Raw genomic sequence first — 25877 nt, 5'->3', positions numbered from 1 at the left:
AGATTTAGCATACAGTGAATGAAATACCTAAATGCCCAGCACAACACACTAAAACCTGCGACAAGAGAATTTCACAGGCAATTTCAAGAGGCATAGTGCTGAAACCCCACAGATGTGCAGAGACTGGCTTGTCCCTGCAGCTGGTGTGGTAGGGAGCACATGTTCCGTGTGCACATAGTTAGCTCTTGGATGTGCTCCGACCCTCCTGGCAATAGCTGAGTGAAGACACCCTTACATTACACTGTAAAAAACAGCAGGCTGTTGATCTGCAATTACATTGTGTAAATCAAGTTAAGTGCACACCTTGAAGAGCAAATTCAGTTGCTCATCTCTCCTTAAAAAAGGCATAGCAGAGATAGAAAAAAGATTTCACAGAGATTGCAGTGTATGGAAACAACATTTTATAGGAGATACGCCTAAAATCCCAGAAGGGCTCTGAAAAATCTAAAGTCTCTGCTTCAGTGTATAATGTTGTAGGTAGTATAATGATAACATCACGGCTCCTTGAGCTTAGTGTTCAGGGGCAACAGCTAATGTAACTTTGTAATGTAATTTGTCATCTTTCTGAGATGATAAAACAAAGCACAAACAATTTGTTTTATGCTCTCCAACCACTGTTCCATGATTTATCAGTACTCTTAATAACAGGAGCTTGTGAGTGCTCCTTATAATTCCTGGTCACCTACAGAATGAACATGTATGGAATATAGCTACTTGTTGGCTTTGTGAGACCATCTCTTCCTGAGATGAGTAAAAAGAAAGACACACTGGCTCCCTAGGTACAGGGGGAGGGCTTAGTTTCATTTTTTAAAGAAAGCAACAAGTTATTAAGAATTTTAGGCAGATAGCAGAACTGAAGTGGGGTTATAATTACTTTAATGAGCTTAGATTTACTTGCAATTTCCGCTCTTCCAAGCCAACAGCATTCCAAAATATAGCACACACAAACCATAGCAGCTGTGCTGGTCTGCAGCTTTTCCAGTGTGTGGCAGTTGCATCCAGCCCCTGAACATGTTTGGATTTTGACTAATACATTAAATTCCATTTTGGAAAAGAAGGGTGCTAAAAAAATCGCTTTGCAGGAAGCAGTGGAAAGAACAAATAACTCTTTTGCTTTGATTTCTAGTATTAAAAGTAGACTTCAGTCAGCAAAATATGAACCAGAACTAAGTGTTCTAGATTGGATTTTTCTCAAGCCCTGAGTTGTTTGGCTGCTGGTGATAAGAACTACAAAAGTTTCAGTGCAGCCAAAGAGTTCTTTTCCCCAGGGCTGTGGACAGTTTCACCAGTTAGCCTGAACTGCCACGTGAAGGTTTCAGTCTCTTATGTGGAGACACAGTGGGCGTCTGATACTCATGTAAGTACTGGATATTCGTTGCAGTTTCTAAAACTTCAGCAAAAAAAAAAAAAAAAAAAAACAGGGTAATTATTCTTCCTAGTCACAATGCTTAAGAGTTTCAGTTAGAAACCTTAAGTCTATAATTGTGTGCTATACGAACATTGCAAAAGGAAAACCAACCCTTATCCCAGGGAGGTCACCGGCTTGTATTATGGTTGGGTGGAAAAAAAAAGAGGAAGAAACAAACCAAAGGAGAGGAGGATGAAAGAACATGGTTTCAGGGAAGACAAACGTTGTGTGGGTGGGGAGCAGTTTTTCAGCTTACTGCTCAGCTGTAGTCTGGAATTTTGAAGATTTATCAGCTCACTACGTCTTTAAGTGACCAGTAGGTCTCAAAATTACTTCAGTGAATGCAAAATTGGGCTGTTTGCTAAAGTTTAAAAGCAAAGTCAATTGAAAATTGATTTGAAAGCTGATCATGAGCGTGCTAGGCAGAAAGCTTTCTTTCATGCTCCTAGGTTTCAATTTTTGGATGGAAATAACAGTAAACGCACTTTGAAGACCTTATAAAAGCTGTCTCTGAAAAATCATTTTGCTTTCATCTCACAGAGAATATGATTCAAACAAACCACATTATACATTCCAGTTTCATAATATTAAAAGAGAGTAGAAGCCTTTCAGAGAATCTGGCACCTAACAGCTGTTGCCACTAGAGTTGCAAACTGTACTTATGTAAAAACCTGACAAAATATTAATTTTTAAATGCATACATTTTTAAGCCTTATGTTGACATCACAGCTTTTTATCACAGTGTAGGTTCCCCTTGTTCTGGTGCTCATGGCCATGCCATGCTACTTAGCAGGCTTTAAACAAAGTAAGGAAGGCAGATAAACAAATTTAGGGAGGAACAGATTGTTTAGCTGAGATTTTAATCACATCACTGAACTCCAGTGAATGGAGACAATGGTGCAAGTAGTTCGGAGTTCTGCTAGGGTAAACTCTGTAGTTTTCACCCAGTCTTTGAAGGCCTTTACACCTCTACCAGGACAGGACACAAAAAAGATTAAGAAAGAGTCCAGACACTCTAGGAAGCAGAAGCAACAGTGGGATACTATAAAAAACATCTTATTTCTTCCCAATTTACTTATTCCATTCAAAGCCCTTCTCCTGCTGGGTTATAAAAAGAAAATAAAACAAATAATACCTCTTTATGTAAGGAAAAAATAAGCATGGACATACTGTAAGTGGAAAGGAACTATTTCGGAAATTCTTCAAGCTTTGAAGTCGTTAGATTTAAGATGGTAAGTAATATGATAGATATATGATGCTTACAGTTTGTGAGTACATGCAACCCCAATCTGAATCTTCAAAGGAAGCATCAGAAAGCTTTAAAGAGGACAGAGGAACATTGCTTCCCCCTATTTTAATGATGGAAGGCCTCTGAAACCATAGGTCATTCTGTGAAAGCCTGTTATTTAGTCTTAGAGGTCCTACCTGCTGTGTCTCACTTCAGAGCCCAGCCCTTTTGTTTAGGGACACCAACATCTGCAATCTCTCATCTCAGTACAATGCCAGAGAGAGGGCTTTTTAGGTGAGCATCACTGCACTCCCTTCAAATCACTGATCTTTGAATCCTTGCTGAGAATTTATTGAAGGCCCAGCAGTCTAGCACATAAAACATATACATCTTTCTGTGTTTTTTCAGAGCTGTGGTAACTCAGAGTTGAGATAAAACGATAGCCATTAGCAGCCACCACAGAGTTCCTAGCTCCAAGATTTTGCAGTTATAGAACTATGAAATTCTTCCTTTTATGTGAAACCAGCAGCCAATAGACACTTCAAGAGTGGAGATACCATTAAAATGCAAAACCAAAGCCTCAAACTGAACAAGATATTCAGTAGTTATCTTCATCCTTCCATTTGTAGCCAGCAGGTACTTTTTAGTCCTCTCAGTTCATATACTTCACTGTGGACAGGACCCCTCACACCCAGGCTCCTGATTGAAGCCATGTCAGTGGATATCTATTACCCAGTGTAATTCAGCAATGAAAGAAGACAGATCCAATAAATTGCCAACAGCCACAGTCCTTGAGGCACCCAGAAAATACCACTTGCTAGAAACAAAATGAGCTGTACTTCAGAGAGGCTTCATGACTTTAACAATAGCAGCAGAAAAATGTAAGGACATGGGAGATCAGACAAGTTGACATACCTTTTAAAAGCAGATGTTCTCACTCTTCAGGTTAGAGTAAAGTGGCACCTGAGGATTTTGCTGCTCCTTTGTAAACACAGCAGAGCCTTGTTTTCCCCTCACAATTACTATGCCCAGAGCAGCTGCTCTTGATCTGGAGAGGAATTCTTTTGAATCTGATGCACATACACCTAGACTTACTGCTTATGGAGTGCTCTTGACATATCAACCCCAAACCTTCAGTACTTGGGGAGTGTGTGTATTTTTGCTTGGTTTAGTGGGGGGTGTCCCTGCCCATGGCAGGGGGGCTGGAACTAGATGATCTTAAGGTCTTTTCCAACCCTAACTATTCTATGATTCTATATCATAAAAGCTTTACTTCTCAGCTGAGCTGGCTCCTGCCCCAGTGTCACTGTTGGTGGCAATGCACCCATGTTTCAGCAACTCTCCAAGACATCACTCTTGTCTCATTGTCTCATCTTGCCCTTAGGAAGTCTGTGCAGCTTGGCCCTAGTAACCCTGGCAGCTGTCTGGATTCTGAGCAGTACCTGCAGGATGACAGTGTTGAGAAGTGACTTCATTAGGTCAGGCACTGTACAAACACACAGTATAAGTCAGCACAGCTTAAATAAACAGGGAGAAGACAGAAAAAAAATCCTCATTTAGTAGGTGGAGAATAGAAGCACTGAAATTCAGTGATTTACTTCAGGTTACACAAGGGTGCACAGGCCACAGGAAATGCAGGTTACCAGAGTCCTTGTTTGCTGCTTAAATACAGGACAAATTTCCATCACCTTTCCTCACACAATCTTAAGAAAGATCACTCTGAACTTTGGGAATTCACATACGGGATATGTAGCTAATGGCTGCTGAAGTGCATCTGTACATGCCAGGCTGCGACAGAGTCTGGCAGCAGCAGCAGGTGTGCAAGATACCTACTGTTGAGTGGGACTATTTAGCAAGAAAGTAGGGGATTGTCAGTGGGCTTCTTGCCTGTTGTCCTTGCTGATAAGACATTCACTGCCACTCCTGTCTCTTCTCCCTGCTACAACAACTCATTCTCACCCAAATCTGGTAGGAGAGCAGCTGGTTAGTGGTGGTAAGGACAGAAATCTCTGGCACCAACAGATACTTATGGCCCCTCTCAGCTGGTTAAATGGGTACTCAGCAGCAGTGCCTACCTGTCCAAGGAGACCTGTGACCCTTCTGAGCCACTTCTGTAAAAATCTAAGCCTGGAGGGCAATTTGCCTTAGGTTCCTCCAGGCCATGGTCTGTTTCAGTCAGGATTGCTGCTGTAGCTGGTTCTTCTGTAGGAATGGTATCAGGCAACACAAAGCATGGTGAACTGCCAGGTTAATGATGTGAAAATCACCTGATTGTATTCAGCCTTGATGTTAATATTGCTGTGAAATCACCGTATGAGCCACCTCTGTGATATGTGTTAAAGAACAGCAAGGAGAGCTCTGCTCTTCTGTTACTGGCCAAAAGGCTTTGTTAGAATAACCAAAGCATTATGGCTGCTAAAGGAAATGTGCTTGTCTCTGGGCCTTGTGGTGGGATACTGTCCAGATTGTCCCAGCCTCACTGCCTGGTTTCCTGATATATTCCCAAAGAAACATTGCACACACCTTCATTGGCTTTACTTGCCCCTGTCCAGGTAATTTTCTAAGCAAATAATCTGTAGTCTAGCAAACAATAAAAATTACTGTTTTTCACTTGAGGCTTTCATCTCCTGTACACAGAGACCCATGTTTCACTGCTGACTGATTAAACATGTTGGTAAAAAGTACAGTCTTTGGGATCTCAGTATGCTTATAACATTCCTTTGAGGAGAAAGCATTTGCAGGGTGGAAGTGTGGATGCATTTAAGAAGAAGCTTGGTACAGGCTGATTCCCTTTCTATTTGCTGCTCTGAAATAACTCAGTTTGCTATTCTTTAGAAGGGAAATAAAAATTCTGTTTTATAGGGACAGCCTTTTTTCCTTTTCTTGTAATGCAAATATTTTTTAATCCAAAGAGGAAAATGACATGCAGGGGGAGAAGGGCACATAGCGGGCCTCCCAATTCCCATTGGTATGCCCTTCTCCTTCTTGCACCTCAGAAGCTTTAATTGAAGAGAATGTAGTTTATTGATTTTTAGCATAAGGTAACATGTTAATAGTCAGAGGACGTCAAAGTAACTTTAGGCCAGTCTAGAGAGGATATAATAAGAAATTAAGGATGTGTGGTAGATTAAAGATCTGATAGTGTTTCCCATTAAATCAGAAGTTCTTTTGATTTTAGCAACAAAAGTCCCAGCCATAAGGAGGGAAATGACAAAAAAAAAAAAAAAAAAAAAGAAAAAGCAAGGACTTGGAGACTTGGAAAGTCAGCACATTAAAGTATTATCTAACTCTGATTGTATGTGATAATTATTTTTGTCTTATATACTTAACTTGGCTCAATTAAGCCACAAAGGCACAAGTTCAGTGGGACACTGAGGGAGCAATTGTATTCTGAAGTAAAGCTTCAACTTCAGTCCATGGAAATAATGGGCTTCTTTTGGCCTTTGTCTTTCTTTGGGTTTTTGGTTTGGGTTTGTTGTTTTGTTGTTTTTTGTTTTTGTTTTTCTTCTCTTTTTTAGATCCAGTAAAAATGAAGACTACAAGGAGATTGAAGAGTTTGTAACAAGAAGTGTTCCTGTAGCGTATAGAGATATCTCATTCTACAGTCCAGTCAGCAAATGATTTCCTGTATGATTCCTTAGTTCTCCTGCGAGGGACAGTACTACAATCCCACTGTCTACTGTCTTCATCATTTTCCTGTTGTTGCAGGTGAAGCCTGTGTGTGTCTGAACTGGCAAGAGATCAAGCTGTTCAATTGAATTTAGCTGCATTTAACATGACCATTTATAGCAGATCTGATGCTGGATAGTACTATGTGCTGTGGTCAAAATGGATATTAAAGCAGCGATTCCAGAGGCTGGTTCCTCTCCTGTGTACAATCTGTAGTTATATTTTAACATTATGCTATTTTATGTAAACTACCAATACTATATAGTATTACAATGTCCTGTTGTCTCCAAGGATTCCTAATATTTTTGTGCTGCAATGAAATTCTATAAAACAAAGAGGAAAAATGATGCTGTATTTACAACCAAGAGAACATATGAATGCTTGCTGTTTGGTAGCATAATGAAACTGCTAACTCAGGGTTTAATTTTGCCATTACAAATAGAGTGGATATATATTATTACTGTGTGATGAGGATGCAAGAAATAGCTTATTCTTGACTGAGATTTATACATCTGTACTTTTTATTTATTCTGAAAAAAAGGGAGATAGGTTTGCTATATGTATTCATAAAGTTATATACTTTAATATTCTCTTGAAAACAGCTTAATCTTTAATAATTCCAAGCACTCATAGTTCATCCTGTCTGTTCTCCCTCCCTCTCTCCTTCTTCAGAGAGAGAAAGAAATACATCTTTGTGTGTACTGCACATATATGTATGAAAAATAAACTTCCTCTGTAGCAAGTAATCCCAAGAATAATGTTGCTAGCAGCTGTTGTGCTTAAAGCCCAGTGCAGAACACTGGTCCATTATGAGTTTTCAATGCTCTTCTCAACATCAGTAATCAACGTGCCAGTACAATGTATTATAAACTCAAATGCCCAGGCCAGGAGACCACAAAAGCTCCTCTGTCTTGTGTGAGTGAACTGAAAAGTCTTTCACAGTGCCGCAGAATATGCTGGCAGACTGCATCAGTTCAGAGACCACAGTGTTCCAGAAGATGGTTATGTACAAGGAGGGGAAATCTTGTCTAATCCTTGATTAAGAAGCTACTATAACTGTTACTTTTAAAAAATGAAAAGAATCATATGTATGTCTCAAATACAACCATCAGATAATTACAGGCTGCCCAGTGGCTGCATGAAGTGCAGTAGCTGAGGAACAGAAAAGGTCTTTGTGTTCCTTCAGCAGAAGGACATCTTATCCACTCTCACAAACATAAAGCAAGACCTATCCTTTAAAAAGTCATACACCTATTTCCTCCTAGTTTATCAAATATTCTCATAGACAATCATTTTTGCAAGTAGAAAGTTACAAAGCCAAAGAGTTTGATAGCAACAATGGTAGTTTTTCTTGAAGGTGAAATCCCAAGGTAACAAGCACCCAGTCCTATGATTTTCACTCAGGTTTGTACATTTGAAGTTGTAGGGAAGAGTTAACACTACATTAGGTAAAATAGCACTGAAGTGAAACCAAATAACTTCTCATTACATGGTCATCTAAAAAGGAAGGTACCTACTGGGATTTTTAGGAAGCTTTGCTAGATATCAGTGGAAGCAACAAGATGTCAGAGAGAGGAAGATCAGCTTAGCAAATACAATACTGTTTTTTGTAATTTTATTTAAATGAAATTGCACTCAGATACAGCCCAGTTATATCAGCAGAAATTTAGACAAATGTTTAAAGCTAACAAACTCCTGTAATTGATCTCTTAGCTTCACAATTCTTTTTCATTGATATTGATTATAAACTCAGACTAAATTCACTCTTTTGCATTACCCAGATTCAAAATCAATCATGTTAAAATACAAAAATGTCTTAAATTTCACTTTCCACCCTAGCTTACAAGAGTAATAAAACCACTGAAGTGCCTTTATTCATAAGCCACATTGACATGATATAAAACTGTACAAACTGTGGTTTAAAACAAGCATTATAGCGTAAGTTATCATAGCAGTGCTAAAGATTTTAAGCAGATATTTTCCCACTTGTCCTTATGTAGACTCTTTTGACTAAATTACAAATAAAAACTGCTTTGAAAATGTACTCTTAAATTCACCAGAATAAAAAAGCCCAAAAAACTGCCTGAGAGAAAAGGCTATATTCTATGGTGTGTATTCACACTCCAAATTCCCAGGATGTGGAACAAGGGGTTTCCTCATGCTTGAAGTACTTAGAAACACATCCTGCCCATGACAAGGTGAGCAGTCTGCATGCTGGAAAAGTAGTGAGTACTGCTGAGTAAGGCAACTGAGACGAAGTATGGCTTAAGTTCAATATGGTTAAGGCAGAGTATGTATTTTGAAGCTGTCACTTCTGCTTCCACATAAAAGCACTAGTGCTCTAGGAATGTGTTTAAGAGCTTTGGTTAAAAAGACCTGCTGGAGCTGGAGGTGGTTCCCAGAGATAATCGAAAGAAATTCACTACAATGAGCTGACAGTCCCTAAAAAACCCCTTCGTTGATGTCATATTCTTACAGCCATTCAGTCCAAAGCTCCAAATGTATATATGTACTAAAAAGACAAACATGTCAAGCACAGCTTTCTCAAAATACCTCCCACTTATTTGTCCCCTGTAAGACACATCTCCCCCTCTGGATCAGGCATCGTCTGAAATTTTACCTGAGTGTGGCAATACTTTGGCCTAATAAGTAAACCAGGTCCAGTCCTAACTTTGCAAAAGATGTAGAATTAATGCTTTATCAGGCCAAATTCTGCACACTGTTATGCTGACCTCAATCTAAAGGAATTTCTGTGGCATTAGTTTAGATTAGATTTTCAAGTGAAGGCAAATTGTAGCCCATTTTAGCCCATTAAAATAAACTGACCCACAGCTTCTGTTTGAAGAATCAATAGCTTAAACAAGGCATTGGCAGCACTTTCCACATTTACTACAAGAAAAGCCCCACTCACCCCATTTGACAAGTTTTCAATTATTATTTATCCTTTCCAGTGCTAACAATTTCTACCTTATCCACAGAAAGACACCAAAGCTCAGGAAAGCGTATCAACAGGGGCGTCATATTGTTGCATAACCTTATGCTTAAAGATACCAGAAAGTAACTGGGCTCTGATCATTCTTTGGCTTGAAGCTGGAGCCTCCTTGGATAGATCAGTTCTTCCACTTGTTGGAGTCCCATGCCAGGAACCAGCCCGTGAATGTTGGGGGTTCATGCCCCTGCTTCACAATGACAATGGAGGTCCTCTTATCTCTGCCAGAAGGATCTGTTTCAATATAGCGTTTGGCTAAAACCAGAGAGGAAATATAACATGTAATATATTAGTTCATTCCTTTGGTATAAGAAATACATTAAAAGCCCTAGTGAAAGAACCCAGGGCTACTATAACACAGTATTCAATTAAATTATTTCAAAGGCAATGAAATGTTCAGGTAATTGCTGATTTCTCCCAGCTGGCAGTGAAGGAATTTTCCACAAGGTTGAAACAGAGGGATTGTTGCTTTGATCAGTTCATTGCCATACAGCTGGGTTTGGCTCCTGAATAGGAGAAAAAAAACACTGCTAGTGCTGTGTAGATGCACAAGCTTCATTCCTGCTTTGCTTATATAAAAGCCAGTATAGTTTCCCCTAACATCACAACATGACATCCACACAGATCAGAAACACAGTCAGGTAATCCCAGGTGCTCCAGGGAAATACCTGCAAGTGTTTTTAGCACAAACTTTGTCAGAAGAGCTCAGCTATGTGAAAACACACCGGACAGAATATATGATTTTCCAAGGAGGTGCACTCCATATGAGTTGTCATGCTTTGTTCTATAGTTGGAATTTCCTCCTCCTAATTTAAACTCAGTGAACGGTGGCAGGGGAAGAACTTGAGGATTTGTTGGCATGCCTTTGACTGTATAAATTAGTGTAGGGCACAGCTCAGTAGGTTTCTCCTTTTCAATTCTTTCTCTTCTCAGTGCAGTTTCTTTTCATGGAGCTCTCCTATATATCTTTAAAAAGCTCTGCAGCCTAATAATACTATCTTGATTCATTTTATCCTTCGTATGCTTACAGATAATAAAGATAAAATTAGTTTTAAAGCACATTTGAAGGAGAAAATAATTTTCTTCAGGATTAAATCCTAATAAGCTCAGTAACTCTTTTAAACACTGTAAACATAATTAGATTTCTTCCAAATCATCTTTTTCACTTCTTTAAGTAATATTGATGCTACTTCACTCAAAATTCTTCCAAATTGATTTATTTACCAGATTTAACGGATTCCTGTCGCTCAGTTTCATTAGCATCCTTCCCAATCCAGACAAAAACCTGCAAACAGAGGAAAGAGATAGCTCTCATGTTGTTACAAGGATGTTGCCTACAGCAGGTAAAGTACAAAACAGATGATTCCACCAGGAGAAAGAATATACACTATAAAAAACTGCAGAGAAATACAGCTGTCAAAAACTACAACTGATATTTTTTCTTCCCTTGCAAGAGATAGTAGCTCTATCCTCCAAAATCCACAGAAAAGGTAATTAGAGTTTCCTTCACCACAGTGCATAAAGGTCTGTACTTCCAGTGTCAAGAGAATGGTAAGATTTCAGAGGGTAGAACTAGTCTCGCAAGGAAATCAGAAGCCTTAGCCTGCAGTCCCCACTTGGTTGGTTGGGTTTTTTTCCTGTCAAGGATTCTTTTGGAGACCGTGTGTCTCAGACTTCCTTCCTTCTTACCTGAGTCACTATGTCCCAACTACTTTCCATCCAGCTCTTCCACCCACCTTGTCCCATCACTCCTTCATACGTGAACCTTGGACATTCCTTCTCATTTCCAAAAACCTCAGCCTTTTTTCCCATGAGGATTCAGCTGAAGAACACAAATAAAGCATAGGATCTGTGGCTTCCTCCCCACTTTCCTCCAAGGAAAGAGGAAGGGTAGAGAATATACTGTAAGAAACAGATGTGCTCTATGCACCCCCAAGTAAGTTTACAAGTCATCGAAAAAGCTCTCAACATTCTCAGTTTTCAGTGAACCTGCAAAAATGACAGATTGTTTCTGCCAACCTCCACTCAGTTCATCTGAAGAAAAGTGTGTGTTTAGTGTTTGTCCCCTTCTCTAATAAAGCCTTTTGTAGGTGCTGCTGCTAAATGGATTTTGTGGCTTCTGAATACCTTTTATGCAATAACTTTCTTCTTTAAAAATCAATGAACTTTATTGATAAAATCAAGAACATTATTGAGAGCCTTTCAGAGGCCCATACTCTTGCAGCGTCCATTGGTTTTAATGGGGAGTGCCTGCCATGATCCTACGTGATGCTTGGAAAATCACTCGTGTGTGTTCACACTGGCATATCATGTAGCTCAAAAAATATAGCTCCCTCTAATATAATTTAAAGAAAACAAACCCTCTTCCGTTCTCAAAAGATTATTTTTCTTCCCATCTTATGATCTAAGTGGTAAGGAATAAATTATCCTCGTTACCATGAAAAGCAGTGGTTAAGGACGCAGCTTACCTGCTCCCAAGCATCCAGCAACATAACATCATCTTCAGCCAAATCGTCCTGAGTGAATTCTCCTGGGACCTCCTCAATCTGAAAAGGACATTATGTTTTGGTTTGGGTTTTTGGTTTTGGTTTTTTTTTCATCCCTTATCAAGATATTCTGATTTCGCACAGACCGAAGATACTTTCAAGACGGTAAGGCTAGAAGCTGTTGCGCAATTCCTTTTGCTCCTAAAGGATCAAGCCCTAAACTGATTTGATGAATGTGTCAAGGGTGTTTCTTTGAAAGGAAACAAATCACATAATTGCATATCCTATAAAATCAGCTCAAAGTTTGTCAGGATTGATAGGATATCCTCAAGAGGGGCAGAGATTTACATTGTAATTATGACTGTTGTTAAGTTGGGACTGAGGTCTGACATAAGGCAGCGACAGGGAAATTCCCATAGAGCACCTTGTACCAAGCAAATCAATCAGCTGATCCCAGCTGGTGTATTCCTGCAGCTTACATTCATTAATAAGGGAAAGAAACTGCATTGGTCTGCAGTGGGTGAGCTTAGTGATGAAACACACACCCAAGCAAGTTTTCCAGTTACTTGACAGTGGGATATTACAGTTGACTAAGGCATCTCAAGGCTTAGTCCCCAGAGGAAATGCAGACTGTTTGCTTCTTCCAAGGATGTGCAGGCAGATAGGAAAGCAGTTTAGTACTATTCTGTGTGAGAAGGAGAGATAGCAATGTAGCTAGTGGTCAGACCTCTACTCTTAAAGGACTGTCAAGGGTGTGGCTATACTTGGTCATGTAGGAGTGCTGAAAAGACAGTGAGCAGATGGTGCAAAAGACACTCCTTTTCTCCACCCTGTGTTACAGTGCCAGAAGGTCAGAGTGATCTGACCTACCTCTTCTGGTGAGCTCTAACAGTAATGATTCTGTTAACTGGAGAAATGTGTCAGGAAAGAGGGGATTTCACAGAATTTGGAGGGAATTTAAAACAAAAACCAAACAAGTGCATAGCTGCCAGAACACTATTTACAGAGAGATTTGTTCCTGTATTTCACAGGAGTGTTTTAGAAGCTTGTTAGGAGAATACACGTCACCACTCTTACTAAATAAAAAGTAATCCTTATTAAAAGTTCCTATTTGTTTTATCCCTCTTCAAATGAATGGGCTGTTTTTTAAGGAGACTGCAGAGATGGTGGCAAACTATGTCCCCTACCTAAAAATTAGTAGATCCCTGCCAGACAGTGACACAGTGTTGCCCTCCCAGAATACAGTAATAAAGCCTGAATCACAGGCTTAATACACAGGGCCCACTTTGGGGTATTTCTGCTAAGGAACTAGGTGTTCCTACCTCTTAAGCATAGGTTTATACCTCAGACACATAATTTCATGTCTTAAATCTCTATGGAAAAATTCAGACTGCTAGGGATTTTTGGCAAGGAACATTTGCTCACCACCACTATCAAACACATTAAGGTGCAAGGCACTGACCTGCACTTTCTCAGTGAAAGCAGTCTAGCAATGCTCTGCTAGAACACTATTGCTTTCAACTGGGCAAATACCTCATCATTTTGCATCTGCAGGCCTCTAGTCCCTGGCTGGAGCAGGCTCTTTGTGCAGACTTCTGCATTATTCATTCTTCTGTCCATCCATTGCATTTGGATTGATTTAAAGCATGAAACATCAATTCTCCAGCTCTTGTCAAGCACAGCTAACTAACCCAGATCCCCAGACTCATTTAATGTCTGATGATTCCCAAAGCAAAATATACCAGAAACTATACAATTAAACAGAGAAGAAAGTATCCCTCATATACTCACAATAAATCTGCCAGTCTTGTTAGAACAACCATACAGGCGAGGGGGGTGATCTTCAGCCTTTGTCAAGAGTTGTAATGACGTCTGGTACTTTTTTTTACCTCCAAGTGCTTTCCAGAATTCCTCTGAAATACACAGTATATAATTTATTGAGCAGTGGATTTAATATTTGATGGTTTAGCTTGTTAGATACATTGCAAGAATCCCCAAACAATATCTGTGCTGTCTCAAACATGAGTGCATTTTCCTATAGTTCTTCCCACAGTTTGTCAAAATAGTAATGAAAATATCACTTGCAGACCTAGAAAGAGCAATGCAGTATGTCCTTCTCCCCTCCTAGGCACTTGTGGTAAAGGACGGACCACATTCCTCTGCAGTTCCTACTACTGTCCTGCAGACTTCCAGGACATCACACTGCTCATGCATCAGCCAGTTCTGGGTGGATCTCCATAGTAAATGTCAGGTTGGATTTTAAAAGGGAAACTGTGAGCATATAATTCTGGCTACAAAATATATATGATCACAAAACCCCATTTAGGCTGTATTTCCATGCAGTACTCTGTATTCTTAGCTACCTATTAGCAACCATGTGGCCTCATACTAACCAGGTTCCTGGCCTTCATTAATCTTAGCAGTCTGGCAATTAAGAATGCTGGCAATATATTGAGCTCCATGTTCCTCTTCTTTGCTTGATCCTTTTCCTACCCAGGTATAGCCAGAGTTGTTTGGCAGTTTCAGAACAAAGACATCATTAGAGTTTAGAGACATTGCATCAACATCAACCTAGATCAAAAAAGAAACTGTTTAATCCTCTATATTTTCAAATAATGTGATCACTATTTTGCATGCTTATATAAACTGTGTAGATAGATCTTAATCAGCTATGCTTTTTTCCTTCAAATTCTCCCTAGATTTATACTGATATAAGTTACAGAACTTAACCTGAGACAGGGAACCTGCTTGAAGGACAAAACTTAGGACTGTTTGGCAGTGGGAAAGACTATCTATCTCATAAAGGTTGCTGATTTTTGTCTATTCTTTGTCAGCTGACTCTTCGCTACACGTTTTCTTACAGTTTCCTCTGAAAGCTGTAGATAGGTTGCAGCCAGTTACAGCATATTCTCTTTGATTTATTACATGGATTGGTCACTTAGGGTAGTGGATTTGATTTGGAATTCTGCATTCCTACTAGATGTGACTACCCAACAAGATTAGTCAGAGAGGCTATGGCAGCTATACCATTTCCCATGGAGAACAGTTGATTTATCTAGCAGGTGACCTTACCTCTGCAATCCTAGTAATAGCTGCAAGGTTCCTGCGGATTTGGAAGAGTCGTGTCGGTGGAGCAGGTTTCTGACCTTCTTTCCTCGATGTCCCATCCTTGTAGACAATAAGCGGTTTGTTTTTGAACAAGCTCAGTAAATGTGCAGGCTCTTTGCCTTGGCTGACTCGGATCTGTATGTATGTAAAGAAATGCAATAAAAGAAACAAAAGGACACGGGTAGTTATTTTTGGTCTTTGTTGAATAGTGCAGGGAATGTTAGCCAATAATGTGAAGTTTGTTAGCACAAGGGAGAAGTGGCAATCAGAGAAGACCTAAAGATATAGTTCCAGACACATTAAAGTTAGAGCATTTGTGAGACTTTTTTGTCAATCATGCTGACACAAAGACAAGATTCAACCTTCTAACATAACATTTAGCTGATTAAAATGGCTGCTATCTACTGTAATGAGAAAATTACTCTTTTTCAAAAAACTGTCATTTCATAGCATTTTACAGAGTGACTGAAGAACTATCATGGAAGTTTAGGTGCCTTGTATTTAAGCAGAACACAATGAGTATTCATCCTGTTCATTATTTCTATGTATTTTATCTGCAAGAGGGTGAAAAAGATGAGCATAAATCTATCTTGCAGATAACATAGATGACAAAAATGAACTTATATTACTGATGCAAAAGATGTTATTTCAATCTCAAAAAAACATTGAGCTATGAAGAATATTTTTAGGTCAATGTATGATAAAAGTTATTTGTATACAACTATTTATTCTTCCTTTTTATCAGTGCCACCTGTCAACGTAGAGGGCTGTGACTACATGCCTTCCACTCCTGAAAAGAAAGAGGAAAACGGGAATGAAGCGTGCTGCATAGCCAACAGAGGAGAATTGGAGAGCTCCAGCCCCTTAGCCCTGCCTGGTGAGGCTTGGGGCAGCTGGGCAGCAGTGGTCATGCTGGGCAGCAGTGGTCATGCTGGGCAGCAGGAGCAAGTGTTCCTACTGCAGAGACCACAACAGCTGCCTGATGAGGATACCCTGGAACACATACACTTGTGTGTATGCCAAACTGCAGCAGGATTTTACAGATGGGGAATAAAACTAATCACAAAATAGAACAAAACAAGACAACAAAAAAAGCTGAAGGAAACATATTCTTGCAAAACAAATGGGAATGACTTTTTTTGGTCATTTGTACTGTAGTGCCATCTAGTGACCACAAAGTAGTACATTTAAACCCTTCAAATAATGCTAACAGAGGTGTTAAGCGCAGGCAATATAATCTAGGTAGCCATGTACATGCATACAAATGCACATATATGTGCGTGTGTATATACACATACATATATACACACATATATACATTCCTAAATTTATTTCAGGCTAAAAGTGCTTTTAAGTGTTGTGTGCCTTGCGCTGAGATGGATCTCCTTCAGTTTTAATAAAGAGTTTTTAAACACATTACTATTGCAGTTGAGAGTAGTAATATTATTATTACTGTAGTATTAGTACTGGCCTTAGGTACGAGGCTGGCCTACACTGTGCTGGACTCTGTCCAAATATAGAACATGTGTTAGGAATATTTCGAGCAGTAATTGCTTTGAAGTGTTCTAATCCTTCCTTAATATAATTTCAATCATAAATCATTACTGATTAATGGCTAAAAGTACAGTCTGCCATCTAGATTAACTGTACCTTAGTGGGTGGGGGAAGCCTTTTACTTTGGTAATTAAAAAACGGCAATCACGGAACTCTCTTACTGCCTAGAAAATCTCTGTCCCTTGTTCTCTTACACCTCTAGCTTTCCTGTGAAAAGAGGAGACCTCTCACCTCTCCACCTACTCACCACTCCTCACTAGTGATGAAAGAACATCACACACCCCAGTCATGCTAGGACTAGCTTATCTCCTCACACCTGTTAGCTGTCAGTGTCCTGCACCTTGCCTTGCACACCCCACTTCTGCAAGTGAGGGTGTGTATCCTGCTTTCATGGAGATGCAAGCACTACAAAGTTATGTTCCTTAGTAAGGCAGGCACAAGCCAGATGCTGTCACACAGTTCATCATATCATAGAATCATAGAATGGTGTGGTTTGGAAGGGACCTTAAAGATCATCTAGTTCTAAACCCCCTGCCATGGGCTGGGACATCTTCCACTAGGCCAGGTTGCTCAGCATCATGTGGCTTTCATATCTCCCAGCTTTGTCCCACTAAAAGTCAGGTGTCCTGTCTGGGCTAAACATCACAGCTTCTTCCATAATCAAAAGGAGACAGGGGAGCTCCCACAGGGGTATCACCCTGTCAGACACCTGCTTCAGGGTGAGTTGCTCTGGGAGGATCTTATTATCTGGTCTCTGCTGACCATGTACAGCATCTGTAAGTCTAGGCAGGACTAAAACCTAAATATTAGACAGTGAAAGTCAAAGGAAAGAAAAGGCAGTTTTAGGCTGTGTTATATCTGTGTTCTTCTGAACATCTACATTCAGAAAGAATGATTCAAATGGGGAATCTCCGGCGACTTTAAAAGGAGCCCATGGTGCTTGGCTTAATACAGATCGTGAGCAGTTAATTTCCCAGTCTTCAAACACTACCTCCTCCTTTCAGTTCTTATATAAATTGGTATATCTTGCATGCTGTGCTGAATTTTATCCAAAAGACACTAACCTGCACAGCCTGACCATTCAATAACCGATCCAGCTGAACAGTCAGAAATGCAGACGCAGTCAGTTCATCTTTTGTAGCATGGGCTCCTTGCCTAAGACAGAAAGACAAAGAGAAAGACAGTGGTTAAGTCCAGTTTCAAACTGATCATAGATTCATAGAATCATAGAATAGTTAGGGTTGGAAAGGACCTCAAGATCATCTAGTTCCAACGCTCCTGCCATGGGCAGGGACACCTTACACTAAACCATGTCACCTAAGACTTCATCCAACCTGGCCTTGAACACCGCCAGGGATGGAGCATTCACAACCTCCCTGGGCAACCTATTCCAGTGCCTCACCACCCTAACAGGAAAGAATTTCCTCCTTATCTCCAATATAAACTTCCCCTGTTTAAGTTCGAGCCCGTTACCCCTTGTCCTGTCACTACAATCCCTGACGAAGAGTCCCTCCCCAGCATCCCTATAGGCCCCCTTCAGGTACTGGAAGGCTGCTATGAGGTCTCCACGCAGCCTTCTCTTCTCCAGGCTCAACAGCCCCAACTTTCTCAGCCTGTCTTCGTATGGGAGGTGCTCCAGTCCCCTCATCATCCTTGTGGCCCTCCTCTGCACTTGTTCCAGAGCTTATACTGCATAACAAATGAACAGTAAACAATCTTGCATTTATATGTGGTTCTACTGAAAAGGACATAAAGTCATCATAAAATAATATCCACATTCTGGAGGTTTGTGCAAAGCCAATCAAACACACCATGTGTAGATGATCTGTCCTTTAGGGTAAGTGTAGAGAATAATGTAGCAGTCGCCACCATAGAACTGTCCGTAAGTCTCAGGTCCCACAGGAACCCTGCCACTGCTTTCCACACGCCAGACCTGGGAAAACAGAGATATCACTGGAGCATGCTGCACTTCATCCTGAGACTCTGCAAGAAGCAATTCATTGTGTCATCCCTTTGAGTGATCTTTGTTTCTGTTCCCAAGTGTTATGGAATAAAACCAGGAAGGATTCTTCATTAAGTAGATCTATATACCCTGCACCCACTGAATTAACGAATAATGACCATCAACAAGCCAATGCAGTACACTTTTCTTTGTCTGATGCTTTAATGCCATATGATCATCTCATAATGCTATGTTGAACTTATTTTAAGATCTTAAGATGACAATATGACATGAATGGCACAACATTGTGATTCATCACAGTACTACCATATCATTTGGGACAGGCACACTGCAATCAGAGAGCACACTGTTATGCAGATTTCTTCCTATTTAATTCATTACAGCCCAGTTCAGTTAACAACTGTTCTCCAAAAACATACTACTAAAATGATAAATCAAAAACTGCTGCAGATCAAAACTGCTTTGGCTTAAGCCTACAGACCATCTCAAGTATGATGTTAGAAACCTAGAAAATATAGTTATGAGACTGTAGGTATTTATCTCTTCTTTTTCTTCTGAAATCCCAACATGCAGACCTGTATTCAACAGGCTGTGTTGCTACAATGCCAAACCAGCCCTGTGTAGTCCAAAGATATTCCTGCAGTGGGATATGGACAGATCTAGAAAGACTGTACAGTCATTTTTTCTCTCCAAATCCTGGCTACCTGAGAAACACAACAGGGACAAAGAAGGTTCTACTAGAAAGCAGACTGGACACATACCTAAAGACAAAGAATTGTATTTTTTGACTCCAAGGGGAAGTCTTCCCATTCCAGATTTCAAGCTGATATAAGCCAGAAGTCTTTCCTTAGGCTAAGGATCGTATTTAAAGTACATCTTTAACAGCTGTTGTGTAGAGATTCAATTTCTACTTCAAAGTATCTTTTCTAATGATAGAAGTAATACTGCCACTAATGTAGCATTACTCTACACAACACTGTAAATGGCAAAACATAGTGTATCAGCCTATCCCATTGCACGTAATAGACTACACTGGGTAGGTAGGATGCAATTTAACACAACACAAAAAATTACCTCTACTTTCCCTGAGCCGTCATCTACCATGTTGTGCTGGGCAGCCATTTGTGGAGACTCATGTAACTTGGTAGCATCAAATTCAATCTGCTCAATTTTAGCCACTCTCTCTGTGACATATACTTTGCCAAAACCATCACTTTGATCTTTATCCTTCCAGTCTTTAAAAAATTGTTTGAAAATTGGCGTTTCACCTCCTTCTGGAAGGACTTGAATCTGAAATGAAGCAAGACACATGAAATGGAAGGAAAACAAAACTGACCCAGTTACTCAAACAAACTTTTCTGAGTTACTTGTTAGTGAAATATTGCCCTTATGTCTTACAAGCCCTTGAAATATTTTTTGCTGATTTAAAACCAAAGTTTTAAACAGAGCTCATGTTTTCCTGGTATCATCTTATAAATAGATCGCACCTGTGTGTTGGCAGGATAATTCATCTGCTCTATGAATTGTTCAGCATTCTTCATGGCAGCTTTTCTCTCTTGTGGATTAGCATCTTTGCCTGGTTAAAACAGAAGGATAACAATACAACGGAAAGCGTAATGACCTCACAGATCCTGCAAAAACAAGATGTCCTTGAGCCAGGTTCTCTCTGACATTGCTCTTGCTTCAGCCTTGAACAAACACAAATGCTGGACATAGCATGAGCAAGAAGACTCACACCTAAGCTGAATGGCCAAAACAGCGGCTTTGAAAACAGCTAAAATAAAAATAAAAATGGGTACATTATTTTATTTTTTTCTTAGAGTGGGGGCCTCTACCAAAAAATGCTGTTTATAATATCTGCTTAGTTCAAGGTACAAGAACACTCCGCTGCTTTTCTCTGAATACGTTCCTCACTGGGCTGCAATGTGGTAAATAAAGCTGCTGTCCAGAACTGCCTTTACCTCTTCAGGCAGTGCCACAGCCTGAGTAAAAGCAACTCCCACTTTGTCTGGCTGGGCTGTGCAATTTCCACCGCCCTTCCCTACCCATTGCTCCTTTTTCAGCCTTGCTCAGTGCTAGACATCTCGGGAAATCTCTGTGGGATGATATTGTCTGTCAGGTCTGTGTCCCAGCTGGCTGTCAATTACTACACTGCAAAGACCTCTTAGTCTAATAAGATGCTCTTATGAGCTATTCATTGTATTCCATTCTGAATGAGATTATTAGAAAAGCCATTCACACTCCTCAGCTTAGCGGTCTGAAGATTTCCAGCAGAGATGATAACGGCAGCCTCCCAGTGCAGGGGTGAGACTCAAAGACTAATGTGAGTCATTACTGTTACACATTATTTTTACCAACAGTAGCACAGTGAGGATGCACGGAAGAGCAAATAGGTTCACATTCAAAGGGCCTAAATAGTATTTTATTTATTTTATGACTGATCCTATTGGCTTGGTTCTTCTTGAAGCTGTCAGGTAGAGAGTAAAAACCAGGAATCAACGGATCAGGTAGACATTAGGCCATCTGAGCATAATGCTCCCAAAATACTTTCATTTAAAAGGTGCTTCCCTAACTGCAAATGAAGTTTCAACAAAAATGCTTACACTGCTTCCTGGACTGACTCCAGCAGTTTGACCAATGCATCGATTAATTATTTGCTATTCACATGGTAAAAAGAAACGCAAATGCCACAGAATAATTAATACAGTGCCTCAGATGAAAAAGGGGAGATAGCACTGGAGGCAATGGCAGCACCACAACAATCCAGCTACAGGGTGTACAGACCTAATTCCTCATTAGTAGTAATCTCCTGGGAAATGTTCAGTCAAAGTAAATTCAGACACTACTACAAGCATTGATGATACTGCAGAGAAATATTCACAAGACAAAAAGAAGCATCAAAGTATGTGCAAGCTTATGCTTTTAGTTGATGCCTAAGACACTCATCTTACAATTTCACACTTCTGTGGAGCAATGTATGGAATCCACCCATTATCAAAATTTATGTGTCCAGATTTTGTCCCAGAAGATAGGCATTTGATGACAGTATATAGAATTTGTAGAATTCTTTATGTTTGCTTTGTAACTGCCACTTCGATAAGCACTTGGGCACCCAGGCTTACAAATATCTCAGAAATAACCAGGATCCTTAGACAAGACTTGATTTGGAGGCTGTTACCCAAATGAGCAGTCCACCAAGGAACTGCACCTGCACCAAGGAAGACTGTGTGCAGGGTACTGTGTCCAGCCAGTATTGAATTCTTGCTAGTGTCCCCAGGGTGTTGTGTCAATTCCTTAGATATATCTGTATAGCTTCTGCATTTGCAAGAGAAGTGATCTCTTACCTTTCCACACAAAGATCTTCCTTGCAGCACCATTGTCCAAAATGAAACACTCCTCAGACAAAAGCATAGCCATGGAGAAGGGGTTTTCCTCTGCTACTAGAGACACTTTCATGGATCCACTTGCATCTGACACCTAAGAAGCAAACATTTCAAATTTAGAGCAACTCTGGCTTTTATTTCCAAGTTAATTTCGGCTCCCAAAATTACTATAATGATCAGCTGCAGTTCCTATATAAATGGCTAGATGAAATTTGTGTGCTGCTGGAAAGTAAGGCAGGCTAATGACAATTTTGTTTCGTTTCATCTTACATCCAATAGAGGGAGATGTAGTACTAATTTTAATGAGTTTGTTGGATTCCTGTCTAACATGTCTTAAATCTATTTATTTCTACTAAATATTACTACTAATTATTACTGCTAAAAAGAAGTTATTCCTTTTGTAATAACTTTTCCAAAAGTCTTTATTTCCTTTAATTAGTAAGTATAAATTATAAATATACCATTATATCTTACCTTGTGTATTATGGAAGCACAAGATGGCAACTGCAACTTCACACAACAAATAAAAATCAACTATTACACCTGTCATGAGGGCTCGCTGTAGACCTGCCTCTTGACTTTGACACTTGCTGTTACATTGCAGCACATTTAAATTTAGCTAACAGAGCTCTGTTAGCAGGACAGGTATGATTAGAGGGATTTATTAGATATTCATAGAATTTTCTGAGAGTTCCTAGGATTCCAAAATTTACTGCAAGCATTTTTCTTTAGTCTTGTCTTACTACAGTGGTCCTGACCATACCTGCAGGCTTTTCTCTTCCCCCGCCCCAAACCTTCTTACAAAGTTAAATATATGCCCGATTTTTGGCAAGAATGGAATGATTAATGGGAACTAAACACAGCCCATAGACCACAAGGACTAAAAATGGCCTTGTAACAATGATCACCTCATACAGGCTTCTTGTAAACCCCTGCACCACATGTGGGTAGGGGAAGAATCATGCTATAGGCTGGGAGAGAGGTGGCTTTATCCTACTGTGGTCTGTGGGATGCAGGCGCTGCAGAGGGAGGGACTCACCCTCTCTCATACTTCACAGCAGCCTCAAAGCTACTGTATATGGCACCTAAAAGGTCATACACATGGCAATACAGCAGCACTCAGTGCTGTCAGTGTTTCCACTTGCTGACCAAATCCTTGCTCTTAAGTGACTATGGGGAAGACAAAAATGTACATTGTATGCCAGTGAAAGACAAGGCAACCTCACTGCATAAGCCAGAACACAAAATACTGAAGAGAAAGGTCCAGACCTCCATGCTGATGAAAGTTTGTAAAATAAATACTCTTCTTGCAGTCTTCAGGATAAAATCATCTTTTCTTATTGGGAGGAGGGAGGATAATGTGTTTTATAGATATTGTTAAAACATTCCCCTTTTCAAGTACTTTCTTACTGCTTTTCTCAAGTGGAAGAATATGAAAGAAAGAGGAGCTATGGGAAAAAAATATAAAATAAAAATAAAAATACAGGCCTGGAAACAGTTTGAATAGTTTGGTTTGGGGTTTTTTGGTTGTTTTGTTTAATAGTAGTGTAGAGACAGACAGGTAAGATACTGTATTGCTAGTTCAAAGAATAAATTCCATGCCTCTTCTAGGGAAGAGCAGTACGCCTAGCAATCATGACTGCAATCATGAAATTCCTACTGATTTAAATGGATTCATTTTTTTTCTGGCAGTGACACTGTCCTAGTCAGTGTTAAGCTATTGCAGATGAGGAAGGAAGAAAAGGGCATTGGAAAAGAAAGGAGGTTTACATTCAAATTCCTTTGGATTTATATATAAAATATAACACAACTGTCCACCTTTCAAACTTTGTTAAGAGTAACTTAATCACATACGCTTACCAAAACTCTCACTGTTAAAATCAAGAAGACACAAAATACAGTTTGATGTAAGACCAGTGAATTCTTCTTTGACCCGAACTGAGTGCCTCATAGGCAATGCTTAGCTTGCTTCCTGAGTAAACAGGATATAATACTTTTTTTTTTTTCCCCTGAAAGTATCTGGGCTGTCTTGATTGACATCCCTTGAGAAACTTGTCAATTGGCTGCAAATCAACTGACACAAAGGCAGTTCTGTAACTGAAGCCACAACTCCATGCATGAGGAACAAATGAATGCATGAATACTGTAGAGTGTACCTAACTTAAATAAGCAAATAAATTACTTACCATATATAGTTTAGCACTTCTCCTGTTTGTAATATCGGCCAGCTCATCTTCATTATCATCACACTCGGGAAGCTCTGGCTTGCTCCCTAAAACCTGTTCAACAAAAGAAGAACAAATTCAGTGAAGAGAGAGAGTAGGTGCTATAGTACAAATACCCAAGCACTGTAATGGCTGTTCCAGTAATTGATTAATCTGCATTATGTTTACATGTAATCCAGTCTAAATCCAAACTCATGGGTGATTTGTTCACCAATGCTTTTGTGTTGCTAGGAACAACTTATATCATTCCCAACATGTATTAATTTCAGCCAGTTTGTCGAAGAGACTGGAGGATGACACAGAGCACAGAAGGGAAAAATCTGTACTTAAAAAAGCAAAAGTCCCAAAGAGATGCCTTCCAGAGAAGGTGTCCTTCCTCCTTCTAAGACAAACTTCCGTGCAGCAGCTGAGTCCACACGCAGCCACACATATGCCTGGGTGGTACGACAATTGATAATTTTACATGAAGATTACCAAGTGTGTATTGAAAAACAGCTAACTGCTGTACTGGAATTGGATTGTATTATTACCTAAGCATATGGCTGGCTGAGCTGCAGCTTTCCAGGGCACCTCACCATTGTACGGATAATCTTCATGTGATGCATCAAAAAGAAAACAAATCCTGCCAGCTGAGACTATAATCAAAGACTCCTAAAGCTTCTCAGCAAGGTTCCCCAATAAGATGACTTAAACCAAGAAACAGTTTAAAAGACATTGAGTCTTCTGATTCTTATCTACATATACTCTTCATTTCACACAAATCCCATGGTAGGTATATACACAGGACTTTGCTCATATAATTCTCCCTGTACAGACAGTCACGCTGCTCCACTGGGTCTTCATACCTTACAATTGAGCATACTCAGAGCTCTGGGCTGGCTCCTCTGGGCTGCTGTGACTTTCAAAACCTAGACTTGCGAACTTGCCAAGAACTCAGACCCACAAATCCATCCTACACACCTGAAAATAGCAGAGGTCTCTTGGGGATACAAAACAGCCTAGCTACACTTTACCCTAGACATCCAACTGTACTGGCACCTTGTCCTGGGTTCAGCAGTAGCAGTTGGGTTTAAACCATGACACACCTTCAAACCATGTCTCTCATAAATACAAAATTGCACACACAGGTTTGAAACCACTTTTAAAATCATCAATTATTATCCTTTACTGCTGGAATACTGAAGATTATTTAGATTAGAAATAATCTAAAGAATAATTAGGGGCACTGAAAGGATACCCATGCCTCATCTTCTTCGTTCTTTGGCTTTAGCATCTTCATTCACAGCTGCTGATTTCCAAACCACAGACTCGTTATGTCACTTCACCTTACCTGTCATTGACAGATTAAGGTGTCAATCATAGAATCATAGAATAGTTAGGGTTGGAAAGGACCTTAAGATCATCTAGTTCCAACACCCCTGTCATGGGCAGGGACATTTCACACTAAACCATGTCACCCAAGGCAATGTCCAGCCTGGCCTTGAACACTGCCAGGGATGGAGCATTCACAGCTTCCTTGGGCAACCCATTCCAGTGCCTCACCTCCCTAACAGTAAAGAACTTCTTCCTTATATCCAATCTAAACTTCCCCTGTGTAAGTTTGAATCTGTTACCCCTTGTCTTATCACTACAGTCCCCAATGAAGAGTTCATCCCCAGCATCCCTATAGCCCCCCTTCAGATACCGGAAGGCTGCTATGAGGTCTCCATGCAGCCTTCTCTTCTCCAGGCTGAACAGCCCCAACTTTCTCAGCCTATCTTCATTTGGGAGGTGCTCCAGTCCCCTGATCATCCTCGTGGCCCTCCTCTGCACTTGTTCCAACAGTTCCATGTCCTTTTTATGTTGAGGACACCAGAACTGCACA

General features: G+C 40.1%; 1 protein-coding gene across 2 annotated transcripts in view; it reads right to left on the bottom strand.

Moving 5' to 3' along the window:
- Positions 1-7903: 7903 nt before the first annotated feature.
- The window catches only part of SCIN (scinderin), a 50743-nt gene continuing 32769 nt past the window's right edge, over positions 7904-25877 (bottom strand). For both annotated transcript variants that reach the window (XM_065666228.1, XM_065666227.1), the window contains 12 exons: positions 23975-24067; positions 21750-21882; positions 19893-19981; positions 19480-19695; positions 18254-18375; positions 17507-17597; positions 14853-15023; positions 14174-14351; positions 13572-13693; positions 11763-11840; positions 10519-10579; positions 7904-9549 (listed from right to left, as the gene is read on the bottom strand). In XM_065666228.1, coding sequence (XP_065522300.1) covers positions 9416-9549; positions 10519-10579; positions 11763-11840; positions 13572-13693; positions 14174-14351; positions 14853-15023; positions 17507-17597; positions 18254-18375; positions 19480-19695; positions 19893-19981; positions 21750-21882; positions 23975-24067 — 1488 coding nt within the window. In that variant the 3' untranslated portion in view covers positions 7904-9415. The remainder of the gene's footprint in view (positions 9550-10518; positions 10580-11762; positions 11841-13571; positions 13694-14173; positions 14352-14852; positions 15024-17506; positions 17598-18253; positions 18376-19479; positions 19696-19892; positions 19982-21749; positions 21883-23974; positions 24068-25877) is intronic.

This window comes from Lathamus discolor, chromosome 2 (genome assembly GCF_037157495.1).
Source record: "Lathamus discolor isolate bLatDis1 chromosome 2, bLatDis1.hap1, whole genome shotgun sequence".
NCBI classification, from domain to species: Eukaryota; Metazoa; Chordata; class Aves; order Psittaciformes; family Psittacidae; genus Lathamus; species Lathamus discolor.
The sequence above is the reverse complement of the archived record's forward strand: the minus strand, read 5'-3'. Positions and strand labels throughout refer to the sequence as shown.